Below are 16099 nucleotides of genomic sequence, written 5' to 3'. Positions count from 1 at the left end.
GAATCTGAAACAAAAGACATGTGTAGGTGAACTTCGGTTTTCAAAATCCTCAGGAATGTCTATTGACATTAGATAAAGTCAAGAACATTCTACCTCTTATTCATTAATAAAGTGGTATTTGTTAATAAAGTGCTAATGTTAATAAAATGCTATTACCATTCAAGGCACACATAAATGTAACTACGAATTTAAGACTTTGTAAATGAAAGTCTAGTGCAAGAATATTGATTTAATACATACAAAAATTTAGTCTCAATATTTACATTATTTCATTATTATTTTTGAACAATATAAAAATTATGTAAAGACTGAGAACATAGACTAGAACAATTTAAATGATTCTTGGCTCCTTGAAACTCTATGATAGGCATAGTCATGCAGTTTAAGAGAAAAATACTTTCTTGAATAAAGTGAAATTAAACTGTGCATATGTTGTCTTGACTTATACTACTTTTGTTCTGCAAATAAGAATTTATCAGAAATAAAATAAAGAGCAAGTATATTTTTGCAGACCAATGTATAATAATTGCTAATTAGTTGATATCACTTTTTAAACTGCAGTTGTAAAACTGATCAATTTTATAGTCTCAGTAAATGAATTATTTGTAAGTTGCTACACTTCAGAAACTTAGATCTGTTAAGTAAGCCACTCTTATAATGTTGCTTAAACTATTATTTAATAAAGCTCTTTTTATAAAAATATAAAAGTAATTCAGTCAAAGACTAAATAAATCAGGTACAAAAGCAGCAAGAGTACAAAACATTAAGTTCTGATGTGAAGAGGCAAAAATAGTTTACTAGAGTATTAACGTGGTCTTCTATCCGTTAGCAGCTTGTAGGTAAACTTGAATTACTAGTAGGAAAAGTCTTTCAATTAAGGTTAAAAGTGCTTCAAGGGAATTGAAATCCCCCAGAGGTAATTCATAGTGTCTTTATTAACAAATAAGAGATAGAATGTTCTTGACTTTACCTCATTTTACTAAATAAAATTTTGACAAGTATATATTCACTTAAGAAAGGAAAAGACACGGAAGAATTGTTTCATATTGAAATCACATTGAAACCCTACTTTATCATGAACATATTAATCTGCTAGACTGAAAGAATTATGAGTTGTAGATTTCTCTTATGCAAACATTCTTTAGCAATGTATGTTCAGATATTAATGCATAATTCTTTATATATCCCTTATGTTGACCTATTTTTACTAATACAGATTATGATATAGGTGTTAACTACCATTAATGATATTTCTAGAATCGCATTAGTTTCCAAGAGCTTGAATATTAATAGCAAGGTATTTCAATTAGTTTTGTCTGCTCTCTAACTGTAAGGGTAGGGCCTATCCAAATTTTCAAAACTGTTAATCTGTTAATAGGATTTAGTATATATTACCTCACAATGTTCCATTAAGTTCTTTTCTATCGTAGAGTTAATTGGCCTAGTAGAAGAATTTCCTCTTCCAAGAAATTTTATATTAATATTTAGATCCCCAAGAACACTCTTTTCCATCTTTAATAAGCACATGGAAGAACTGGCGGAGGAGGAGGGGAATTGTAAACAACTACTACTAACGTCTTTGTGTTTATGGGTAGAACTGAAAAAGTGACCAAATAATTATCTCCACCAAAGGATCTGGTGCTCATACAATTAATTACGCCAACAAATCTTTGATGCTTTACAATGGAAGATAATTCTTAGTCAAAGTAAACTGCTCTGGAACTTCTCCTTACTTTGTTTTGACCTCACCACAAGCATTCAAATTGAATTTATTTTACAGGACAATTTTTTTTTGAGAGAAATTTTAATCTCTTCAAGAAAGTTCAGGATAATTCATGAAAAACATAAAATTGCTGAGCTGCAGAAACCAAGCAGTAGGCTGGGCTTCATACAGGTCAAGCAACCCACCCTTAACAGAGACTCACTACAGGTAAGGTCTCGGTGCCACGCAGAGAGAGCTGTAAAGGCAGTAAGAGTTAGAACTGTAATTTTTCATCTCTTCCATCAATTATTAGTGTTGGAGAACTAAGAAATGGGGCAAGTGAGTTGGGCTGCCTTCCACCTGGAGCCTAGAAAGAGGCTTCGATCCAAAGAGACAGAAGGGCTAAAACCACAGGCCTTCTAGGTTGGCAAATAGTGAATGTGACTAGTGTTCTTAAAATAGGAGAGGGATAAGAGGGAAAAAATTACATAGGCCTATGGAAGAAAAATAGACTCACATGTTTAAAGACATAGATGAAAAGAAGGCACTGAAAGTCATCCTCCGCAGAAACCTAAAGAGAAGTTAAGTGTTGAAAGAGAATATTTTCCGGCTTTAACCAACAGAGTCAAAGACTAACGGAGAAAAGAGGCTAAAATAAGAGGACTAGATACCCATAGAAACAATAAGGTCAGAGATGTTAGACAAAGGGAGAAAATAAGCTAAGAGTACACTGTAAGTATTAAAATTCATTTTGGAGGCAATAATTGGGTATTCCAAGTTGAATTAGTGAGGAAGGTCATACTTTAAAATAAATTTTAAAAATTTCAAAAAAGCACAGCCTCCCCCTACCCATACAAACACACGAATCAAAGAATTAGTTTTACCTTAGATATTTAATTTGTGACACAAACTGATAATCATGACTTAATAACTATTAAGAGAAAAAGGTTGTGAGCCTGGTGTTCTAGACATACTCTAGTTGTCACTTACGTATGAAAGCAATAGAAAGGCATCCCTAGATATTGTGTTAATGGGGATTAGCTGATTTCTGCAACTGTCAGAAAGCCTAGATTAACAGTGACTTAACAAGAAAGAAGTTTATTTAAAATTCCAGAGTTAATGTGATACTCTATAGTGTAAAGTCCCCAGGATTCTTCTATGTTATTGCTTCATCTTTTGTGGCCTACATTGATTCAAGGAGTGCATCATGATTGAAGATGTCAATCCATCTGTAGCTCTCAAATCCCCCATTCCAGACAGCCACAGGAAGAAAGAAGGACACTCATGTTTTAAAAAACACGCTAGGAGGAGGAAGTTCATCTTGGACTCGAGTCCCAAGAGTCTTGGTGAATGTGCCAAAATAATAAAGTCTTCATCGTTCTTTTACCTGTGCCACTCCGCAGAATTCTTTGTTTTTAGGTTGGTATTATAACATTTATTAATATAATGCTACGGGTTAATAGAAACAGAAAAGAACCAAAGAATTAAAATGCAAGCTATGTAAAATCCCAACTAAAACCCAATAGTGTCTAATGTATTTATTCATTAGCTAACTGAAAGCCTAAAAAAGACAAGAAACCCAATATATAAAGTACTGCAAAACACAATTGGCCATTTTTAGTTATCAAAACTGTGGATTTTGCATCCTTTTCTCAATCAAGAAAAAAATTCTTTTTGAATGATATATAACATATATATAAAACAAGATTAAAAAATACATTATAAACTTGTAACAATGGCTTTAAATACATTATCTTACATGTTTCTCATAGGCAATAGGTTGGTTATGGTACATACATAGCATGAAACTAGTAAGATAAAGAACAGATAAAAATACATGTCAGCTGTATATTAACATACAAGGGACACTCCCATCTACCCACACTAAAAAATTACACAATACTGTCAGAAAAAAAGTCTTAAAAACTACATATTTTTTTAATGCAACCGGCAATCCTGTAACATCTCCCCAGCACGTGTCACTCAGTCCTGTACGTGCCTGATCTCCCTCTGGGCTGAGGAGACTCACTTACTGTTTCTTATAAAAGTGGTAAATTTCCTACAATAGGGGTTGTTTGCCTATTATATACTTGCATACGCAGGCCTCCCTGACTCTCTGCACATGATGTAGGATTTGAGGCTCAGAGAACTGGCACTTCTATGCTGCAATTCCTATTGCTTTTGCTGTGAGGGATACAATCTCTGACCTAGGAAGCTTCTGTCTTCCACCAGTATCTACAGAACTGCGTCAGACTAATGTACTAGCTTGAATAGTTCTTTTGGTGAGAGTTCTGCTTTTAGCTGGCCTCCACACCGTCAGACTTACTAACATAGGGAGAAATCCTGATAAATACTTTTTAGAAGCTGGATCCACAATTTTTACTTACATTCCATTTTCTAATACTTAGTCACAGGACTATACACAGTGTAAAAATGTGGCTGATAGATGTAGTTTTAATTTCAGCATCCATGTACACACTATAAATCAAATATTCTATTATATAGAAAAGGGATTAGCAAACTACAGTCTGCGGGCCCAAGCCAGCCTACTGCCTAACTTGTATGTAAAGTTTTATTGGAACGTAGTCATGCCCATTTGTTTATGTATCATCTATGGCTGCTTTTGTGCTACAGTGGCAGAGTAGAATAGTGGTAACATAAACCTTTAACCATCCAAACTTAAAATAATTACTGTCTGACCATTAAAAAAAAGGTTGTTGATCCCTGGTTACTGAGGGACAATGAACTTTCTGCCACAGACATTCAAGGCCTCAAAAAATGTACTGTCCATGTCCTTCTTTAAATAAAGCCTCATGATATATTCCATGCATCAAAAATAATCATTTTAATTTTTTTTGTAGAGACGGGGGTTCTTGTCGTCTTCTCCAGGCTGGCCTTGAACTCCTGGACTCAAAGGATCCTCCCAACTCAGCCTCTCAAAGTGCTGAGATTACAGGCATGAGCCACTGTGCTTGGCCAAAATGATTCATTTTAGTGTTTTAGGAAGAGGAATAAGTAATACTGGTATCAATAATATTTACATGATATCAGCACTAAGTAAGGCTGCAGAAGATATGAACAATATTAGCAAACCTCTGAAAATGGATGAATGTAGAATGTTCTGCCCAAAAACTGTATTATTTTTAATGTACTTGAAACATTTACCAGAATTGATCAGATCCTGGGACCTAAAGCATTTCTCAACACATTTCAGTAGATTAAAATAATAGACTCTGCTGTTTGAACATGGAGGACATAAATTAGTACATTAATAAAAATACGACTGGGAAATCTCTAAATGTTATATAGTTCAGTAATATAAGTCAATATAGAAATAAAAAATAGAAAAAGTTTTGAAATTTATGATGAAAACTTGTGGGATGTCACTGAATACATTTTTGAGGGAAATTTATAGGCTTATATACATAGATTAAAAATAAAGAGTGAAAATGAATCATTTAAGTATCCATCTTAAGAAGTAACAGAAAAATCTGCAAATTAAACCCCAAAAATTGAAGGAAGAAACTTCCTTCCTTCAATTCACATCCTAACAGCAGATGTGAATAAAATAGGAAATGATCATTCCATGAAAAAATTAACAAAGGCAAAATTCAGTTTTCTAGACTGATGAAATTTAAAAATCCTTAATAAGATTGATTAGAAACATTTATCAATATCCATGAATAAAAAGGTGACATCACTGCATATGCTGTACTAAGTATTAATTATATAATATTAATTAAGTATTAATATATAATAAAAGGGATCATGAGCAATTTTTTGCTCATTTGAATAAATTTGGTTGAATAGGTCGAATGAAAAAAACAAAGCAGACAAAATAAGAAATAGAAACCTGAATTGTTCTTTATGTATTAAAAGAACCGAATTAATAAATAAAAAAACTACCCACAACCCAATAGGCTCACTAGTGAGCGCTTCCAAATGTTTAAGGAAGAAATTACAATGTTACACAAACTCTTCCAAAAATAGAAAAAGAGGGAATACTACCCAAATTGTTTTATGACTTCAGCATAATCTTGATACTAAAACTTGACAAGGAATTCATAAGAAAGAAAAACTACAGGTCAATCTAGCTTACAAACATATATATATATATATATATATATATATAAAATAAAGTATTATCAAATTGAATGTAGGGATACATAAAAATAAAAATATCTCACAATTAAGTAGAGTTCATTCTAGGAAGAGAAGGTTGGGTAATTTTTTAAAAACCATATAATTCACTATAATAGAATAAAAAAGGAATCACATGATCATCTCATAGATGCAGAAGCATTTGATAAAGTTTAATATCTACTTATGATTTAAAAAATAATCTAGCAAAACAAAAACATAGAAACATATTTAACATGATAAAGTATAATAAAACATTATACTTAATTGAAAAATAGAAATAATTGAAAAGGAAGCAATGAAATTTTATTGTTTACAGAAAGTGTGTTTATAATATACATATATGGATATATGTATTTATCATATACATATTATGTATTCAAATTTTTAAAGTCACACATATACATATTATGTATATAATATACAATATATGTATATGATAAATTTGTATTTTATATATATATTAAGTATGTAATATACAATATATGTATATGATAAATTATGTATATCATATTTAATTTAACATATAGGAAAATATGGCAAAACATATTGGTTGAAACTAAGTGGTGAGTGCATGGCATATGTATTATTCAAAGTATGGTCTTGAACTCCTGGACTCAAAGGATCCTCCCACTTCGGCCTCCCAAAGTGCTGAGATTACAGGCATGAGCCACTGTGCTTGGCTAAAATGATTCATTTTAGTGTTTCAGGAAGAAGAATAAGTAACATAGTTACTTATTCTATAATAATACCAACATGATATCAAAACCAAGTAAGGCTGTAGAAGATATGAACAATATTAACAAACCTCAGGAAACGGATGGATGTGGAACACTGTGCCCAGCAACTGTATTCTTTTTAATATACAGCAAGACCCCATCTCTACAAAAAAAGCTCCAATATATACAATTTATGTATATTCCAAACTATGAACAATATATATGTCATGCATTCACCCATCTAGTTTCAACCAATATATTTTGCCATACTTTTCTACATATTAAAAATGTTTTGTAATTCAAAATGTTATATGATTTTTAGCAAGAAAATAAAGAAATATCAAAATTTATCAAATGTTGTTACAACTCTTCTCAGAGGTATATTTATTACTATAAATGTTTTCATCAGTCCCTTTTGATGTCCCAAGATTTCTTTATCCCTGAAAATAATTTAATGTTTGACTAAAAAATAAATGTAAGTAACTAGAAATTTCATAAACTTTATACCATACCTTATTTCATTTCTGCATATTGTTTAGTAGATGCTTCATGGTACATATCATGGTTAAGTGTAAAAGTTTACCACTTAAACTTATATATAAGTATTCTATTGTAAGAATCATGAAAACCAAAAGAAATTTTTTAAGTCACAAAATTTAAAGTAATACATTTTTGTATTTTCTGAATATATGTTTATATATGCATATGATATGTACATGTCTATATATCATTACATAAGTATATAAGCACATATATTTCCTCAATTCCAAAGCAGAGCTAAATTATAATTACTACTATTATTATTATTATTATTTTGGGGACAGGGTCTCACTGTGTCACTCAGGATGGAGTGCAGTGATGCAATCACAGCTCACTGAAGCCTTAACCTCCCCGGCTCAAGTCATCCTCCTGCTTAAGCCTTCCAAGCAGCTGGGACTCTAGGTGCACCCCACCACACCCAGTTAATTTTTGTATTTTTTGTAGAGACAGTGTTTTGCTATGTTGCCTAGGCCTGGTCTCTAATTCCTCAGCTCAAGCGATGCGCCCTCCTCAGCCTCCCAAAGTTCTGGGATTACAGGCATGAGCCACCGCGCCTGGCCTAAGTTATTTATAATATGACTTTCAGCTCTGACACTCTCTAATACGATGATTACCAGTAAGTCTTCCAAGTATCTGCAAAGAATTTATAAAATCTGATAAGCTGACCTACACTAGGAAAAAGTAAGTTTAAAGAGCTAGTTGAGACAGTGTAATGGTTAATAGGCCAGATAGCAGTGATGAACTTTATTTAGCTTTTAACGTATACAGAGGAAAGATAAGATCAATATCCTAGGTTAGTTCTGAGGCTTAAAAGTGATAAACACCTAAAGCTCTTTCTCAATACACGCCAGTTTACCAAGAATAGTTTTAACTCTGAGATAATTTATCAATAAAAAGGAAAGAACTGAAATGTGTAGAAACTGTTGCTTATGTAGCCTGACTCCAAAGGAAACAGCAATAGCAAAGACATCTAAAAGTCTTTTGCTTATCATTTTCAAGGACATTATCTATACGAATAGAATTAAATACGTTTGTTTTACCTAGCTGTCTTACAAATTGAGACATTAGTGTGCACATGGTGGGTTCCCAGTAGTTATTAACTCTTAATAACATTAAAAACAGAATTTATTAATAAATGTATAGAAATTGCAGTCATGCCTGCAACATGACTGATTCCTTTTCTTCGACAAGATTAAACCTTTAAACAAGGTTTTCCGAGTTGCACTTCAGGTTTATTGCAGAGTAACTTCACTGGAAATCTCTATATAAACTTCGGGTCCTAATGCTTCAAAATGTTTGGCTCAATGCAAAATGTGAGCATCATAAAATGATGTCGATTGATAAATGGGAGGCATCACTATTGTCCTTTCAAAATAAGGTAACATCTATATATTAATTTCATAAAAACTCTCAGTGGAACTTTAGTCACCTAATCACCAATTACGGTTCTTCTATGATGTATTATACCATACATTTGAAAAAAAAGGATGTATATATAGATATGCTTTATTGCTACCTTTAGCAAGATTGAAACAGTGTATCAAATTTTATTTTGGTGGTGCTTTTATTAGCTTTCTACCACTTGATCAGCTGATATCACTAATAATAAATTTTTTTTTTTATAAACTAGAGTTTGTAAGTCCTGTCCCGAGACTGTAATATTTCAAAAAACAGTCTAAGCTTTAGGGAAAAAACCAATTACAGAAACAGCATTAAAAATGCCAAGCACCGGGCAGAAGCAATTCTGGATCAGTTTAAAAAAGTGATTGATGAAACTCTAATCCAAGCTGAAGGAACAGTTTCACGACAAGCTGTGACCATTCCACACACTTCATTAGCTGCCATAATTAGCCTGGTGTTTCAATTTGTTAGAACTGGTGGGGACAATTTTCCTCAGAATGCAAACATCAAAAAACAGGGTCCCTCAGACTTCAGAAGAGGCTGATGAGAGGCTTTTCTAGTCTCTGTTAACTAAAAGATTAATTATTGCTGATGGGAGGCTGTGCTGTGATTGTCACTCTGTCTATGTGCATTACTTTTAGCATTAGAAGAAAGATATGGTTGACACTGCACTACTCAATCAAGCCGCTTCACATTAGAGCACAAAGTCGCTTTTAATATTCAGGGTATTTTTGATTGATTTTTCTTCCTGTTTCTAGGTCCAAGAGTCATACCTATTTATTTATATTAGAATTTTTAAATAGCCTCTAAAATACTGAGAGGCTTGGTTAATGTACTTTGCCCCAAGTTAGAGCTTTCTTCTTACTGTATATCAGCAAAACAGTGATTTTATATATTTCTATGATTGTATAATGATTTCTTTCAACCATGTTTATAAACCTTCTAAGACTACAAATGTTTGAACCAACCTAGAAAGCAACATCAATTTTACCAATATTTAGAAATATAGAACTATAACCTTATCTCTCGATTAAGGGAATGTTCCCTGATTTTTTTTCCCACAATGTAAATTCATAAAATCTAATCAAAAGGAGGAAGGGACTTCTACTTAATTTCCTTAGAACAAAAGTGACTTCTTTTTGTCTTTGGGCCATAGGCAAAACTAATCCGAAATAGATAGTATAGATCTATAACAACTTGACTTAAAATGTCACCAATGCCTTAACTTTTAATCCACTTGGATTTACTATTATTTGTCTTCATTAAAATATTTTTAAAAGAAAAACTTCCACTTTATATATGTTGATGTATCATTTCTTTAATGGACCTATAATGAGCAAACTGGAAAGAGAATTTAGTGAGATGTTGAAGACACAGACATGGCTGAAGAAACTGGTGGTATTTTCAAGTTCTCTACAACACTGGAGTGCAGAAGTCTTCAAGTGAAAAAACATAACATCAGAGAAAAATGCTTTACTGAATATCCAGAGGGAAATTTTGCACAGAGTCTGCTAAAATCGAGTCCCTTCTATCTCCCAAAATTGGGCAAATATATCATTTAGAGCAGTGCTGTCTGACAGAAATATAAGGTGGACCGTAAATGAATTTTTTTTCTAGTAGCCACATTAAAAATAGTAACAAGAAACAGAGAAAATTAATTGTATGCTAACAAAATATTTTAACCCAAGATATCTATAATATCAGGGTGACATGTCACTAATGTAAAAATATTAATATGTTACTTTTTAAACTAAGACTTCAAAATCCAATGTGTGTTTTACACTTACAGCACATCTCAATTCAGAGAACTCAACAGTTCAAGTGCTCAATAGTCTCATGACTGTTATACTCAACCACACAGAATGTGTTTAGAGAATCTGGAGCTTTCTTTCTCAGGGAGCAGCTGTCTGCTATTTAGTGAACAGAGCAATTCTGGAATTTTATGGAGTTACATACTCAACAAATGGGACAAAGAGAAATAAAAGTACTTCTTTCTTAATAAATGTACCCTGAAGAAATGCATATAGATTATAAGCATCCCCAAACTCAGGGAGGATAATGTAAGACTTAAGAATAAACAGGCCTAAAAGGAAAAATGCAGATGGTAAAGGACCATGCACACCACTGAGACTGAGTATAGCTACACACAGGGCCAGAAAGATAGCGCCAATTCCCAGGGCAAAAATGTATGGTTAAAAAAAGACCATTTTCCTTAACTTTCATTGGAGTGAGAAATTCTTCCAACATGCACCAGTATGGTTTCACGGGTTTCTATTCTGAAATGGAAAAGCTTTCACTATTTTCAAATCTGTTAGTAAACAGCTATTAACTCAAGCACCACCCCCAAATTTCCCCACAGTGCAGCAATTAAAGAGTTAATATCTATCCCAGCAGGAAACCCCAGGATTACTATCCATTCTGATTGTTTAGTATTTGTACATTATATTAGGCAAATATTTTAAATAGGACTTGTGCCAATAATACACACATAATTAGCTGGGCATATTGACCACAGTTAATTATCTAGTAAATTTGTGGCTAATTTAGCCATGTTATTGTTTTTAAACTTATCAATTTGCTTCTTCCCCAAATCTCAAGAAACATACTGAGAACCAAAATATCTAGATTTAGTAGCTCTAAACAGTCATGCAGAAGACATATAGAAACTAGTCACATTTGAGTCTGCCAAGTCATTTGTTATCCAAAAAAATATTACAGGGATTATTTCTATTTGGGTATTGCACTGTGGGGAAGGCTTTACTCCCACAATTCTACATCTCTACTTTTTATCTTTAATTTTTTAAACAATAGAACATATACCCAAAATAACTCTTGTGGTTAACACATAATTTTCAAAATTATTGTTGAAATACTCATTTTAGTATTGTTAAATATAGAGAGAGAATCTTGAGGCTTAAATTATAAAATAGTAAAATAACTTCTTGAGAAGTAAAAGTTGCACCATTAAAAGCAAAATAAATATTGCTGGAGCACTTCTGTCCTTTGTAAAAATACTTCAGAGGTCATAGCTCTTTGTCACAAAATATGGGTGGAGCTGAGAAGGCTGGAAATTAACACAAATTTTGATTTGCCCCATCCAAAGACTTTTGCTTGGAAACATCTCATAATACAAACAAAAGAAGCCATAGACCACTGAGGAGAAATCATGTGGCATTAAAATAAATGCTGGAGTTGATTTGTCACTTGGAAGAGAAAAATACAATAGACACAGTACTTCTCCTTCCAAATAGTTGATGTTCTGTAGCATGTCATAGAGCAAATGACAGAGTTAACATTTTCCTTCAGCCTGCTTCGGGATGTATCTGAGAGCAACCAACTCACAGATTTGGTGTGTTCCTACTGACATCATGATAGATCAATTCTTAATTTTGTGAGCTCCTTTTGGAAACTATATGGGCTGTTTTCTTATCTTCAAAATGATTAAAAGTTATTTTGTTGAGCAAAACTTCAATTGGAAGCCAAATCTTGAAGCTTTATATCCGAGTAGAGTATCTGCAACCTTGGAAACACATTTGGTTTTGCTGTTTGGTAAAAGAAGTTTCACATGCATTTTGACCATTTTACAACTGCCAGACAGATTCTTCCTGCTCACTGCACAAAGACCACAGCATTGCAGTAAAGAGAGTTTAATTCACGCAAGGCCAGCCATGCGAAATGGGAGGCAGAGTTAGTACTTCACCTCCTTGAAGCCTTCTAGGTTAGGCATTTTTTCAAAGGTAGTTTAGGGGTGGCTAGGCAATGGGTGCTCGCTGATGATTGGATAGAGGGTACGATCATAGGGGTGTGCGAAATGATCCTCCAGTGAGCTGAATCGCTTTGGGTGGGGAAACAGAAGAGGTTGGAGCCACTGGTCAGCGGGTCCAGGTGGAGCCATGGGTTGTCAGACACACAAAAAACTTGAAAAGATATCTCAAAAGGCCAGTCATAGGTTCTAAGATCGTGACATCTACAGGAGTAATTGGAGAAGTTACATATTTTGTCACCTCTGGAATAAATAGTTGGCAATCATTTATGTGTACACCTTAACAGAATTCAGGCTCCTCTCCTGCTCCTAGCCTGGTAGTCTCTCATTAGCTTTACAAAGTCAGCTGAGTTATGGAGAAGGTCTGTTATCATTTATCAGGACAACATGATGAGAAGAGTTCATCCATGGATTGAATTACTTAGAAAATGTTATTGTTATTCAATGCACTTTGATTATTCAGTGCACTAGGGTCACATTATACATGGTGCTAAAAATTCACAAATCCTTTTGAACAACTCTTATTCTAGAAAATAAGATTAGAGAAAGATAAATATGCCAACTAATTCTGAAAAAAGTCCTTTGTAGGCTAAAGTGCAAAATGAAAATTGGTTAATTTCTGTGTAAGCAAAAATCTCTGAACATCCTATTGAAGTTTACTTCAGTTTCAAGGTCCCTAAAATGATACATGGATTTAAAACTTTCAGCTGTCACAGACTACATCAACAATGCAGACCCCCAAACACATAAAAGCAATGACTTAAGTACAAAGGAAATGAAATGACATGAGTTCAACCAAGAGATTTCTTGGAAAACGCATACAGTCATGTGCTGCTTAACAACAGGGATACATTCTGAGAAATTTGTCATTAGGCAATTTACTCATTATGTGAATATCGCAGAGTACACTTTCACAAAGCTAGATGGTATCGCCTACTATACACCTAGGCTATATAGTATAGCCTATTTCTCCTAAGCTCTATACCTGTATGGCATGTTACTGTACCGAATACTGTAGGCAACTGTAACACTATGATAAGTATGCATCTAAAAACATATCTAAACATAGAAAAGGTACAGTAAAAATACAGTGTGAAAGATAAAAAGTGGTACACTTGTATAGGGCAAAACCATGAATGGAGCTTACAGGACTGGAAGTTGCTCTGGGTGAATCCATGAGTGAGTGGGGAGTGAATGTGAAGGCCTAGGACATTACTGTAGACTTTCTAAACACTGTACACCTAGATGACACTAAATTTATGAAAAATATTTATCTTTTTTTTTTTTTTTTTACCATGAAGAGATTGCTGTCATTTAATTAGATTTGCCACAAAAAGCAATAACCTTAGCTAACCACATTGCCCTCCTCCTCCACCCAACCCCATCTCCCTTCATATGCACACAGCACAGGAACCCAAAGGCCCTCCTCCCCACAGTCCTCCCCACGGACATTATGGGAAGAAATGTCACTAAATGGACTTGGCCTCCTCCATATAGCATGGAACAGGTGAATAAAAATATCTTTATGAAGAATTTTGTTGTGCTATTATCTTAAGGTTGAATCAGGGCCGAGACAGAGGCAGAGGCAGGTGAGGTCTGGGGATCTCTTAGAGATCAGAATTTGTCTGAGAGACACAGAGCCTACAGTTCACCCAGAAAGGGGGCTATATCTAAGAGGACAAGGGCTAGAATTGGCAAGTCTGAAAGTTTTTTCAAGTGTATGTGTTAGGGTAAGGGTAGCTATAAAACCATTCTCCTTTCTCCCCCTATACCTTCTCTAGCTCCCAGATAGAAAGGCAGGGGTCCCTGAGCAGGGAACAGAGTCACAATTCCCCCAAGTTTCATCTGATTCCCACAGAGCTTCCAGCAGACAATGAGTTGGGCATATGCCTTGGTGCTGCCTGACCCCTTCCCCAGCTCAGGGCTTCTTCTCTCCACCCGTGAGCACCAGGGCCTGCAGGATGTCAGACAGTGATACAATTCCCTTTACCACATCATTTTCATCCACCACTACAAGTCGGTGAACCTCTGCTTCCACTAGCCTGTTGATGATGGTCTCCAGAGTCTCATGCAGGTAGCACTTGAGAACACCCTCAAAGTAATGTGATCGATGTTGCAGGGCTTTAGTCACAGACACGTCTAGGTTGTTGTAGGTCTTTTCTGCTGCCAGATTGATCACATCAAACTTGGAGTAGATGTCCACCACACGCCCCTTCTCATCCACCACTGGCAGGGCTGAGACTCGATGCTGTACAAAAATGCCCAGAGCCACATAGACGGGGGTGGTAGTGCGAACCATAGCAATATTGGCATAGGTGCCAATCTGTAGCTCTTCCAGAGACTTGGACATGAACTCTGGCTTGGGAAATTCAGTGATGAACAATTTGAGGAACTTCAGAATGCGCTTGTGGGTGAGGATGTACAAAGTATTGCCCGATTCTGGGTCAATAACTGGCAGCCTGTGGATCTTGTTCCGAATTAATGAAGAGACAGCATCAAACAAGCTGGCATTAGGAGAAATGCAGACAAGCGGTTTAAATGAGTCCTGGAGGTACACCTCTCTCCAAGTTTCTATCTTGTGTTCTTCTAGCTCATAGATCTGTACCAAGGCTGATTTATAGTAGCGGTGCAGAATATTGATGAAATCAGTGATGGTCAGCATACCCACAAAACTTTGCTTCTTACTATCCCATAAAGGGGCAGCTCGTACACCGTTAGTCACCAAAGCAAAGAAAGCTTTCTTCACCTGCAGGGATGTATCAAATACAACCAATTTGGAGCTTGTGGGAATCAGGTCATAGCAGCGATGAGACTTCATGAAGGAAGTATACACACTATTGTTGGATTCTGGGGTCTCTTGAGGATGCTCATTTTCCACAGCTGGGGAGCTATCTGAAGAAATGACCGTCTCCATTGCAAGAGGCGCTGGCTTGGTTCTCTCGCTTTAGGAAGCTCTCTTGGGGCTCTTTCTTTAATATTATAATAAACTAGCCTTAGCTTACTGTAACTTTTTTACTTTATACATTATTGATTTTTAAAATTTTTCACTTTCTTCTACTAACACTTAGCTTAAAACATGAACACACTATACAGCTGTACAAAAACATTTTTCTTTATATCCTTATTCTATGTTTTTATTTTTTTAACTTTTAAAAATTTTTGTTAAAAATAAGACACAAATACACACATTAGCCTAGGCCTACACAGGGTCAAGATCATCCGTGTCACTGTCTTCCACCTCCATGCCTTGTCCCACTAGACGGGCTCCTGGAGCAATAACACACGTGGAGCTGTCATCTCCTAAGATAATAGTGCCTTCTGGAATACCTCCTGAAGGACCTGCCTGAGGCTGTTTTACAGTTAACTTTTTCTCTAAATAGAATAAATACACTCTAAAATAACAATAAAAATGATAGTATAGCAAATATGTAACCCAATAACTGTCATTTATTATCATTATCAAGTATTATGTATTGTACATAATCATATGTGCTATACTTTTATACGACTGGTAAAGCAATAGGTTTGTTTACACCAGCATCACCCCAAATGTGTGAGTAATGCATTGTGATACGTCATCACTACGTGACAGAAATGTTTAAGCTTTCTTATAATCTTGTAAATGTTTAAGCTTCCTTACTGCAGTCTATTGCTGAAATGTCGTTATGAGGCATGTGACAATATTCCTTTACTCTAGCCTCTGCTCTCTCATAAAGCAAGTTATTGGAGTTCTAATTCCATTTGACACTACATACCTAGGTGAATGATTATTTTTAGCACTTGTTGCCATTAGAGCAAAACCACTGAAGTCAAATTAATGTTAAAGATAAATGC

At 34.7% G+C, this 16099-nt stretch overlaps 2 protein-coding genes across 3 annotated transcripts in view; both read right to left on the bottom strand.

Moving 5' to 3' along the window:
- Positions 1-16099, bottom strand: part of SPATA17 (spermatogenesis associated 17) — a 212468-nt gene that overhangs the window by 18401 nt on the left and 177968 nt on the right. The gene's annotated exons all lie outside the window — the stretch shown is intronic.
- LOC105721899 (5'-AMP-activated protein kinase subunit gamma-1) lies at positions 13562-15223 on the bottom strand. The gene has a single exon (XM_021677168.2). The coding sequence runs from the start codon at positions 15177-15179 to the stop codon at positions 14184-14186; it is 996 nt and encodes a 331-aa protein (XP_021532843.2). The 5' UTR covers positions 15180-15223; the 3' UTR covers positions 13562-14183.

The sequence above is a fragment of the Aotus nancymaae genome, unplaced genomic scaffold (assembly GCF_030222135.1).
Source record: "Aotus nancymaae isolate 86718 unplaced genomic scaffold, 86718_ANA_hifiasm-v0.15.2.pri h1tg000032l_0, whole genome shotgun sequence".
In the NCBI taxonomy this organism is placed as follows: domain Eukaryota; kingdom Metazoa; phylum Chordata; class Mammalia; order Primates; family Aotidae; genus Aotus; species Aotus nancymaae.
The sequence above is the reverse complement of the archived record's forward strand: the minus strand, read 5'-3'. Positions and strand labels throughout refer to the sequence as shown.

Coding starts and splice junctions, on each gene's coding strand:
- LOC105721899 (XM_021677168.2), bottom strand. CDS start 15,179: ATGGAGACGGTCATTTCTTCAGATAGCTCCCCAGCTGTGGAAAATGAG.